Raw genomic sequence first — 12,340 nt, 5'->3', positions numbered from 1 at the left:
TTTTTCAGTCTGTGGGTAGAGAAAGGGATTAGTCAAAAGAGAATCTGTTACTTGAGATTATGCCACTGAAATTTCATAACAAAAAAACTATATAATCATATCTCATGTAGGGGATCAGATACTCTTCCTAAAATTGCCTACTTAAGACTTACTAAAAAAAAGTTAAATGTTGATCACTTTAACAGATTTGTTTTAAACAGATTTCAAACATGTTAACTGCATTATAATTTATAACAGCAAAAAAGTGCCTAAATATCCAATAAAGGAATGGTTACACAAATGACATATTCACATAATGAAATATCGTGTAACTGTTAAAAATCACGTCACGTAACAATACTCTGATTTAAAAAGAAAATGCCCAGAGTATAACTTTAGGTTAAAATAAAACAAAAACTCTACATACAGAATCATCCCAAAAGAAGAAAACAAAGAAAAAAACCCTAAATGCTTTGTTAACAGCGTTTATCTCTGGGTAGTGGTATAATGTGATTTTACTTTTCTTCTTTATGGTTTTCTGTATTTTCCAAGTTTTCTATAATAAACATGAAAAAATATTATTTTAAAGGTTTGATTAGTTGGGATCACAAATAAAACATACTATCAAACTTCCCTGCCTTCTTAAACAGAGTACATGAAACTAAGATAGCTTTCCTTGATGATGTAGAATTGTCATTATGAATATCAAGTAACTATGGTGCTGTCTCTGATAGAGCAATACCCTTGGGCTATGAAAGCAGACGGATATGTTTCTTCCCTAAATAAGCATTTGCCAAAGCATGCCCCAGGGACTCAGTCCCGTAAGGCTTCCTAAGAGCTCTGCAATCAAGTGTGATGAGAAATACTGTGTAGGCTTCCCCTCTGGCGCTTCACCACACACCCTCGCAGAAGAAACAAACAAAACAAAAGCCCTCTTGGCCAGTGTGGTGGCTCAAGCTATAATCCCAACACCTGAGAGGCCAAGGCAGAAGGATTGCTAGAGCTCAGGAGTTTGAGACCAGCCCAGGCAACACAGCAAGATCTCATCTACACTAGACATCAAAAAAATTAGCCAGGCATAGCGGCAAGTGCCTGTAATCCCAGGTACTCGGGAGGCTCACTTGATGGAGGCTGCAGTAAGCTGTGATCACGCCACCACATTCTAACTGTCTGGGAGACAGAGCGAGACCCTGTCTCAAAAAACAAACCCCTCTTTAATTCACAGGTTTCCCAAATTTATTTACCGTGGAACTCTTTTTAATGTAATTATAATACAATTAACATGCACAGAATTAGAGATCTATGGGAAACACTACCCTAATCAAACGGCCACAAAACGTATTCACAGTAATAGCTTCCATTTACTGGGTTCTTTTTCCTGCCAGGCATGGTATAAAACAGTTTATAAATATTATCTTATTTAATCCCCAGAATAACTCAGTAAGGATGGTATTACTAACTCCCATTTTAAAGAGGAGGAAACTGGCATTTAGGAAGGTTAAATACTTGCGCTGAAGCTTCCTAACAACCCGAAACCTGTCTTAACTGCGATGCTTCAACAGCTGACTTTCCAATTTTTGTGCCGCTTTATAACTTTTGCCTCCTCTTTCTCTGTCACTTATTTCTTGATGATACTATCGGTTCTTCTAATTTTTCCCTACAGTCTTTTAACATTTGCCACTGGCAGATAAACCATATGACTAAGTGAATTATCATTTGAACTGTTCACAAAGCAAGACTCAGCAGGCTCGCTGTGAGTCCAGCATATGTCCTTGAAGTTGGTTATCTCAGCTGCTCAAAGATCATTTTTATCAACCATCTTTCAGCCTCCTAACTCATCTCTCAGCTTTCTAATCTCATCCCCCTCAAATCCATCCTTCCCCTGGCTGCCAGAATCATCTACGTAAACGGCGAGTGTGACCAACCACAGCACTCCCTGCCTTAAATCCTCCAACGGCTCCCTGCCTAGAGGATCAAGCCCAAGCTCCTTAACAGGGCAGATGAGACCATCTGGTCCCTGAATGTCTCTTGGTACTCAGCCCCTACTACGCCCTGCCCCGGTTCCTCCAGCCATGCTTGTAATATTCCTACGGGCAGGCACACACTCTGTCCTGGCTGCTTCCCTAGGTGCCTTTGTTCCTCCCATATGCCTGGGAGCCCTTCTCGCTCATTACCTGTTTAACTCTTAACTCATTCTCTGAATCACAGCTTATGAGTCATTCATCTCCAGAAAACACGCCCTGCTGACTCCCCACCTTCCAAAGGCTTATTGGATCTCCCCCTACCAGCGTATAGGCCTCACTACTGTTTCACACGTACCCTGTACACCTGCACGATCCTAAATGATGAAAACTATGTGGCTTACCGGTTTCACATCCCCTAAGTGGCATACCACAGGTGCTCCACAAAGGTTGGGTATATGAATAAACTTCCTTGACCTCAGTCATGTTCACATCAATGAAAACTGCTACCTGATGGCAAACATGTTAGCCCACTTAAAAAAAAATTTTTTTAGAGACAGGGTCTCACTATGTTGTCCAGGCTGGTCTCAAACTCACAGGGCTCAAGAGATCCTCCCACCTCAGCCTTTGGAGTAGCTGGACTTACAGGTGTGAACCACCACATCCAGCTCTGAGGACAAACATGAATTAGCACTATATCCCTCTACTATCCTAGGCACTGGGCTGCGGATATAAATATAATCTCGAGGTGCCATGAGTTAACCTTGGAGATAAATGATTTGAAAGAAACATTAGCTATAACGCTGCTTGAAATACAACAAATTATTCAAATACCCACTTTCACATAAACTCTTTGACAAAGTAACGGACAACGTTCCTCACAATTCCATGACAAATACTTTGAAAAGCTTTACCTTGACACAATGTAATGGAACCTAAAGACAGCAAAGTTAAGTGACCTTTTTACTTTCATTCTTCCCTTAGAAGAAATTCTACAAAGACCTTTCTTCTGCTTTTGTATCATTAAGACAGTCCTCCTGGATAACGATGAAAACTCACATAGCTAGAGAAGGAAATAAAGCAATGAGAACTCTTGTCTCAGCATGTTCTGAGCGCCAGGGATGACCTACGAGTGGCTGACATACGGTCTTCTAGATCACCTCCCACTGCACACCTGGCATGAATCCCCATAGCGACGTTCTGCTACAAATACTATAATCAAAGCCAAACAGGCAACAAGGCTGGCATTCCTCAGCTCAAGAGCACAACCATTCTGCATACAACAGACCAGTGAGCGTCAAACAGTGCAGTCTACTGGGTTCCTCTTCCGGCCAGTCTCTAACAGGACGTTAGGTCATCTGACTTGTTTCTCTTGTTTCTCCCCTTCCTTCAATTGCACTTCTTTCCTTCTCCTAACCCACTAATAGCTCCTAGCGGTCTTTCAAACTTTTATATTGTCTTTGATTTCCACAAGCACTTGGAGAAGAGTGGCTTGAATTTCTTTTCTTTTTTGAGACACAGTCTCGCTCTGTTGCCAGGCTGGAGTGCAGTGGCACAATCTCAGCTCACTGCAACCTCCACCTCCCAGGTTCAAGCAATTCTCCTGCCTCAGCCTCCTAAGCAGCTGGGACTACAGGCTTGCACCACCATGCCCAGTTAATTTTTGCATTCTTAGTAGAGTCGGGGTTTCACCATGTTGGCCAGGATGGTCTCCATCTCTTGACCTCATGACCCACCCACCTCAGTCTCCCAAAGTGCTGGGATTACAGGCATGGAGTGGTTCGAATTTCTATCTCCAAGCAGAGCATTCCCCCTTAGCTCCAGTACCGTACTCCAGCTGCCTGCAGGACAGAACCCTGCCTGTCCCTCACACGCGGCCTAACCCAGCCTCAATGACGCCCTCCCTCCTGCACCCCACTGACCCTCCCCTCCCCACTCACCATGGCCTCGTCTCCTACTCATTTCTACTTGAAGCCCAGTTAACACCACTCACTCAGTAGCACTAACCAGGCACATCCTGGGTGCCAGGCACTGTGCTGGGTGCCAAGGACAAAAAGACAAACATGACAAAATGCAGCCCCCAAGCCAGTAAGTCTGGTAAGCCAGACTTACCAACTGTGTGTCAAGTGCCAAAGGAGAGGTATACAAAGCAGTTCAGGGGCCATGTGTCTGTGACTGAAGTGGGGAAAGCACTTCAGAAGGTCAGCAGGAGAGGGGACATGAGAAAGGGAGTCCGGCCAGCTGGTCTGAATCCCTCTCCCAGAGCCCTAGCTCAAATCCTAATTTCTTCCTAACCCCTACTTCCACCGCCAACCTGGTCCTGCCCTTCGAGGAGTCTCTCATGCTAATCCAGCTCATGCTCTGCCGCCAGATTAACCTTCCCAAACAGCAGTCTCATCCAACTGCTTCTCTGCTCCAAAATGGTCAGGAGGCTCCCTGCTCCCTAAATTAACCACCACAGGGAGCACACCCTGACACTCTCCCTCACCAGCCCTATTTCTTGTCATTTCTCTACATACAAGCAAATGCCATCTGGCCAAACTAGACAAGAACTCGTCAGACAACCCGTCCCTGCTTTCCTGCCTCTGTGCCTGTGTCACTTCCTCCTGAGCCCCCATTTTTGTCCATCAAAAGCCTACTTAGAGAAATAAATCTCTAATTCAATCAGTGGGCATGAGGAAGAGCACACTGAGGGCAGAGCACACGGGGTGAGGGGCTTCTGCCAGGTTGGCAGCGTTCACTTCCTTGGCTGGGTGGCAGGTACACAATGTTCTATATTCTCTGTGCCCTCTGGTAGATATTATTCTATTTAATTATTTATTTATTTATTTATTTATTTATTTTTGAGACGGAGTTTCGCTCTTGTTACCCAGGCTGGAGTGCAATGGCGCGATCTCGGCTCACCGCAACCTCCGCCTTCTGGGTTCAGGCAATTCTCCTGTCTCAGCCTCCTGAGTAGCTGGGATTACAGGCACGCGCCACCATGCCCAGCTAATTTTTTGTATTTTTAGTAGAGACGGGGTTTCACCATGTTGACCAGGATGGTCTCGATCTCTTGACCTTGTGATCCACCCACCTCGGCCTCCCAAAGTGCTGGGATTACAGGCTGGAGCCACCGTGCCCGGCCAATAATTTATTTTCTTAATGCTTACCTATCAAAAGTCTGTCTCTTCTGTTTTGTGGGGACCTAAGTTTAAAAAAAAAAAAGTCTGTCTCTTGCATCAGAAACCTAATCTAGCCAGACAACTTTCTTCATCCGAACTTCAATGTCATTTATAAGTCACATCTGGCCTTTTTCTTTTCTTTTCTTTTTTTTTTTTTTGAGACAGTCTCACTCTGTCATCCAGGCTGAAGTGCAGTGGCATGATCATGGTTCACCACAGTCTCAACCTCCCAGGCTCAGACGATCCTCCCACCTCAGCCTCTTGAATAGTTGGGACTGCAGGTGTGAGGCACTATGCCCAGATAGCATTATTATTATTATTATTATTATTATTATTATTTTGTAGAGATGGAGTTTTGCCATATAGCCCAGACTGGTCTCAAACTACTGGGCTTAAACAATCCTCCCACTTTGGCCTCCCAAAGTACTAAGATTACAGGTGTGAGCCACTGCACCCAGCCTGGCCTTTTTCTTACTCTGTTTTTTAAAAAATTGTGGTATAGTATACATAAAATTTTCTATCGTAACCATTTTGAAGAGAGCAGCTGACAGCTGAGTGGCATTCAGTACATTCACATTACTGTGCCACCATCACCACCATCCATCTCTAGAACCCTTCATCTTCCCTAACAGAAACTCTATTCTCTCTTGTATTGCAGATATTTCTGTATTTAGTTTATTCCCAAATTATAATCTAGGGGTTATGCCCTATTTGTATAGCTGTCCTTTATAATGCCCTGCACACGGCAGTGTTCAATAGCTGCGGAACTGAAATGGAATCTTCCATTTGGGCATCAAGGAGACTACGCCTTTTAGCTAACAAGAACTATTTACCAAGTGTTCACTCTGTGCTAAGTACCATATTAGGCATCTTACATACTTATCTCATTTTATCTACCCAACAGTGCTATTAAAAAGGTGATTGTTATTTTCTCCTTAATTTCCAGTGAGGAAACAACAATTAAAAAGACTAAATACTTGTCAAAGGTCACACTGACGGTATCAAAAGCCAGTTCTGACTCCAACCACTGTGCAGTGCCACCCCGACTGCACTTTCAGCAAATGCAAAAGAGCAATGAAATGGATCAAATTTCATCTAAGCCAGTCTACATATTCTCAAAATTGCTTCTGAAGGAAGGGGAGGTGGCCTCAACTGAATGTTTCCTCTGTACCAATTCTGTTGTGACAAGTATTCTAAAAGATTGCTGTATTATAATCCTTCCTTTACAGTTGAGGAAAATGAAGCACAGGGTTTAAGTCAAGAAGGTCATACAACGCAGCTTCATGCTTTCCATGAAATCCTGACGCCTCACTTAGAAAAAAAAAAAAAAAAAAAAGATATACAATTGAATTTCAGAACATATTCCTAGGCACAGTAATTTTTTACTCAAGTAAAAGGTCCATGAAAAAGAAGATTTAAACATAAAAGTTGAAACCTTTCCACGTACATAATGATTATCCAACATGGATGAAAACAAACACCAGTAGTAGTATACTCCAAGAGTGTAAACCTTAGCTTCTAAAACACAGTCTCACCAGCATTCTGAGTGTGTGTGCAGGAAGCAGTCCCTGGATTTAAAGCAAGGTCACTACATTTCAATGAGCCATTATGATTCATGCGGTAGCTTTCGGCCCCACACACAAATCACACCCGAACACGCCTTAGGGAAACAGCTTCAGTCCAGACCAGAGCTCTTTACTTTCCACAGAACAATCTGTCTTTCAGACCCTCAGCATTTTTGCATGGGGGCATGGGCATTTTCATGCCATGGGAACAAAGATCCCCAACTTGAATCATTAGTGAAATCTTTAGCAGCAACCAATCAGCTATTCCTCAGAAAGCACAGTGGAGAAGTGACTCAAGAGGTCTGGTTTAGTTGCCTAATCCCGTAAGCGACAGTTCCTTTTAAGGGAGTGCCCTGCAAGTCCAATGGGGTTAATGTGGACAGATGAAGGCACATTCCACTGCCATGTAAAAATAACTTTAAATAAAAATAAAATACATGCATATGAAACGTCAGCCTACAGCACAAGAAAGAGCATATGATCACAAAGGATATACTACATTTAGGGACCTGCATAAAGAACAGGAGGAATGGGCAGAGAGAAACTGACACACAGGCCCAGAAAATGAGGACTGGAGCTCTGAAATCATGTTCACTACTTAAACTGCACTGAAACTGACACATCACAATTAAAACAATGTAAGTGAAGCATAATAAACAGCTGCACTTAAAGCTGACAGTGAATGCCTTCAAAACCTAGCCACATTTTCCAGCCTCCACAAAATATCCCTTCAGGCTTAAAGAAGTCTTACTCTACAATTTAAAACACTCCTTCTGCCAATTAAAAAAAAAAAAAAAAAAAGGAAAGAAACCCTTCGGTTCAGGTTAAGAGATTCTATGCTGTGAAAGGTCTATTTTATTTATCATTTCATCCTATACTTACTCAAATACATAATCATTTTGACCATAGAAAGGTAAATGGCTGGGCATGGTGGCTCATAATCCCAGCACTTTGGGGAACCAAAGTGAGAAGATGGTTTAAGGCCAGGTGTTTAAGAAGCAACATAGCAAAAAACAAAAAACAAAAATTAAAAAATTAGCTGCTGGCGGCTGGGTGTGGTGGCTCACATCTATAATCCTAGCACTATGGGACCCCAAGGCAGGCAGGTCACCTGAGGTCGTCCGGAGTTCAAAACCAGCCCAGCCAACATGCTGAAACCCCATCTCTACTACAACTGCAAAAAATCAGTGGGACATGGTGGCGGGCGCCTGTAATCCCAGCTACTCAGGAGACTGAGGCAGGAGAATTGCTTGATCCCTTGATCCTGGGAGGCAGAGGTTGCAGTGAGCCGAGATCAGCCACTGCACTCCAGCTAGGGTGACAGAGCCAGACTCTGTCTCCAAAAAAAAAAAAAAAACCACCTGGCATCAGTAGTTCTAGCTACCTGGAAGGCTGAGACAGGGGGATCTCTCTTAAGCCTAAGAGTTCCAGGCTGCAGTAAGTTATGATCTTGCCACTGCACTCTAGGCTGGGGAAAAGAGAAACTCTTGTCTCTTAAAGAAAAGATTTCAAAAAATAAAATGGGGGGTGGGACGGGCATGGTGGCTCACACCTGTAATGTCAGCACTGTGGGAGGCCGAGGTAGGCAGATCACTTGAGGCCACCAGTTCAAGACCAGCCTGGTCAACATGGTGAAACCCTGTCTCTACTAAAAATATAAAAATTAGCCAGGCGTGGTGACGCACACCTGTAAGCCCAGCTACGCAGGAGGCTGAGGAACGAGAATCACTTGAGGAGGCAAAGGTTGCAGTGAATGGAGATTGCACTACTGCACTCCAGTGTGGGGCACAGAGAAAGATCCTTTCTCAAAAAAAAGGAAAAGGTAAATGTTTCTTAGGCTAACTGCAAATCATAATTTACTCAACATTCTTGAAATGGGATCCTAGTAACTTTCAGGATGATGTGCTATTGACTGTCAGTCATCTTTCATGAGAGAACTATTAATACAAGTGATTATTAACTATTGCAATTATTTTTTATTGAGCCCTACTGATAAGCTGTGTTAAGTACTAACAGGCACTAACTCTCTCACCTGATCCTCACATTAGCTCTATGAAATAGGTATTACTGTCATATTATCCTTTTCCAACAGCTACTAAGACAGGTGAAGTGACTGCCTGCAATCACACAGCTGGGATGTGGCCAAGTCCAGTCTGGAGTGTGTGATTCCAAAGCCAGAATGTTCTTTAACATGCCATCACTAATGTTCCATTTGGTCAAAAGTGAACAGTTCATAAAATATTTTCTTCTACCATGTCTCACAATCACCCCCAACATAAACCAATGCACAGCTTTACCACGTGAGCAAAACTACCATGACTAAAAATTTCAGTTGTTCACTTTACAGCCATTCCCTGAGAAAGGCAACACATAATACCAGGACAACAGGATCTACAGTGATCCTCACTAGATGAGCTAAGGTATTTTGGTTTTCAAGTTGTTTCCTTGTTTTAAAAGCACTACACCCAGAAAAGCAAACTACTGCTGAGTAATTTCACATGAACTATGCAGGCTAATAAGTGGATTCGCTCAGTCCTCAACACTTCTGTTGGGTATTTCGATATGAAGGTCACTTTTATGCTACAACAACAACAACAACAACAACAACAAATCCTGCCAGATGAATTTACCTTTCTCTTTAAAAAACAATCTTCAGGTCCTAAGGTAGAGGAAACAGGTGAGGCTGTCCCTAACAGCCTCCAAGTGAACCGAATGAACTTGACTCTTTCTACAATCTTCCCTCCACTATAAAGACAGTTTATTTCTATTAACGTTCCACCAATACAGCTACAGTACTCCGTTCTTACTGCAATCGAATAGTCACATAACCAAAATAACTTGTAGGCAGTGTTACACATTAGAAAAATATACCAGCATTTTATTATTAAACCAGAAAAACCCTGCTGACAATCAACAAAAGGTCTCCCAGCAACTGAAAAGCAGAGAAACTAAGCAAAAGATTTTCTTTCTTTGGAGACACGGAACTCATTCAGCTAAGAAAGATGGATTTTGTCACTTATTATTCCCTAAAATGGAAGGTCCCACATGGAGACCATAAAGGAGGTAAACTGCATCTCAGAGCCACGTCATATGTGCCAAGTTACAAAGCCCATGAATACAAGGGGTGTATTAATGGAAAGACTGATACCATCTTACTACAGTGGCCTCTCTGTAGCTCTGGACAATGATCTGTTGAGGGTTTTCCAGGGATTTTGAATGTGCAACCTCCATACAAGCTCTCTTTCAAGGGGGCTGGCTTGGTGCTGAACAATCCTGCTTCGGAAAGAAAGCCAAAAGCCCCCACACAGGCTCCTGGGTGAGAGGCTCAGCACTGTAGGCGTGGGAAGACTCAGACTTCAGAGACAAAAAGGAGGAGTGGTAGATGGGCCAGGAAGAGCTGGGATTAGCCTGGGTCCACCTGCCTGGAGCAGACCCAGACCCGTAAGATCAGACTTTCCGAGAATGAGTCCAAATGCGTTGAGAGAAGAGGAGCCCACACTGCAAATCTGCAAGGATGAAGTCAGTTACCCAAGAACAAACCACATCTCAAGGTACGGAGGCAGATAACCAGAAACAAGGGCTGGCTGGCACATGCCTTCCAGGGGCTGGGCAGGGCTTAACTCTCAGACTTGAGGGTTGGCAGCCAGCCCCAAACCCCCATTTTATCTTTCTCCCAAAACAGCTCCAGGAACCTTTCTTAGTCCCAGATACGTGGGACACAGTGATACAAAGCCAGCCACACAAAATTTCCCACCTTCGTTTTCTCCGTGGAGGGGGCAACCCTTGCAGAAAAAGGGATCCTGTCGCCACCCTTAGGCCCATCCGCGAACCCTGGGATAACTCTGCTAGGGCCACTTCAAAAGAATTCAGACTTTAGGGGCGCTCGGAACCCCTTAGACATATGGAACCTTCAAACCTTTCCCTGGCTATGATATGAATATGGCCTCCTGCCTCCAAACCCTGGGGCCCTAGTCCAACCCTTAAAGCTCCTTAGAACCACCTCCCAGACTCCGCTACAGACCCTCAGCCTCTCGAACCCATCTTGGAACCCTCAGTCCTCTCCTAAGAGTCCTATTTGGCTAGTCCATTCAGTCCCCCAAAACCTACTCTGATCCCCTATAACTGCCTCAGCCCCCTGGAGGCCCCCCAACCTTTCCTCTCAAAGGAAATCCCCCAACCCCTACCAGTCACCCTTAATCCTTGCCTCCGACTCAGACCCTATTACTCTCCCCCTGCCAAACCAATCCCAGATCCCCCCAACTCCCTCTTTCCCCTGGACCCCCCCGTAGCACTCTAGTCCCCAAATTCCCATTCCAGGCTCCCTTAACCTCCACTTCAGACCCAGCCTTGAGTCCTCAGCCCCTCAAAACCTTATCTCAGGACCCCCAGTCGGCTCCCCAAGCCCCGCCTCAGGACCCTTTTCCCACCTCCCCCCAGTCCCTCAAATCCCCTCCCAGGCCCCCCATTCCTGCCTAAGCACCATTCACGGTTCCCTGGCTCCTGAACCCCGCTCCAAGCGCCCCCATTTCTAGCCCCAGTCTCTCAACACGACCAGAAGCGCCGCGGTCGCCTCTGCCTCCGGCCACCGTTGGAGGAGCGAACCCCGCTGAGGCCCCACAGCTGTTGCCTCGAGTCCCGCTCGGCTCACCTCCTCCATCTTCTGCACCATCTCCGTCAGCTGGCCCTCGTCCTCCAGCAGCTCGTTGAGCTGCACCAGCGACAGCCCAGCGAACCGGGCTTCGCTCCCGGCGCCAGCCATTCCCGCGTCTCGGCCGTCGCCGCCGCCGCCGCCGCCGCTCTGGCCGCCGGGCTCCGCGGACCGGAAGCGCCGCCCTCAAGGCCCGCCCCCCGCGGGGGGGGGCACCTGACGCCAGCCCTTGGTCGTGACGTCATCGCCGCGCGGGCGGGCGGACGTGACGTAAGAGTTGTGGCTCCCGTGGAGCGTACGGGATAGGGGACACTCGGGACTCTTAAAGGGAGGGAAAGAGCCCTGGGGTTGGGCTGTGACGCGTGAGCGCATTAATGACATCACTGAGGCACAGGAGAGCGTGCCATGAGGTCATAAGATCCTTTTTCCTCCGAGAAAAGAGGTAACCGCGATCCAAGGAAAGCAGACAGTGGGAAGGAAGTTACTGCAGCCTGTGTGAGCCCAGCCCGATGCAGGGAACCCAAAAGACGGAGACTTCATGGGGAAACAACGTTAGGTGTCATTGGTTCCTCGGAATTGTGGAGCTGCGACGTCATTCATTTAACAAATATGTTTTGAGACCTACTCTGTACTGGGCATTGAGTATACCGTTCTGAAAAAAGCAAAACGGACCCCTGCTTACATGGAGCTAACAGAATGAAAGAGGACACAAACAAAACAAACAAGTAAAATAATTACAAATTGGGAGATCACAAGAGAATGCACACTCAAATAAGAGAAGAAGATCTTATTTAGGGTAGTAAGAGATGGCACTTTCAGAGAAGGTGGCATCTAAGGAAATCTGAAGGATGAGAAGGGAGGAACCAGCCACCATTCGTGTAGGAAGCTCAAGGCAGCAAAACCGTCATGTGCAAAGGCCCTGAGACAGGGCTAGCTTGGTGCGTTCAGGAATGGGCAGAAAGCCAGTATAGCTGGAGCATTATGAGCAAGGACCCATTGAGTGGCCCCTTTGCATCACCTCAG

At 45.5% G+C, this 12,340-nt stretch overlaps 1 protein-coding gene across 1 annotated transcript in view; it reads right to left on the bottom strand.

The window, feature by feature from the left end:
- The window catches only part of VPS37B (VPS37B subunit of ESCRT-I), a 30,565-nt gene extending 19,053 nt beyond the window's left edge, over positions 1-11,512 (bottom strand). Inside the window, exon 1 of the mRNA XM_039471736.2 lies at positions 11,318-11,512. Within this exon, the coding sequence (XP_039327670.1) occupies positions 11,318-11,428 (111 nt within the window). The 5' untranslated portion in view covers positions 11,429-11,512. The remainder of the gene's footprint in view (positions 1-11,317) is intronic.
- Positions 11,513-12,340: the final 828 nt, after the last annotated feature.

The sequence above is a fragment of the Saimiri boliviensis genome, chromosome 7 (assembly GCF_048565385.1).
Source record: "Saimiri boliviensis isolate mSaiBol1 chromosome 7, mSaiBol1.pri, whole genome shotgun sequence".
NCBI lineage: Eukaryota > Metazoa > Chordata > Mammalia > Primates > Cebidae > Saimiri > Saimiri boliviensis.
This window is presented reverse-complemented; position numbering and strand designations above follow the sequence as displayed.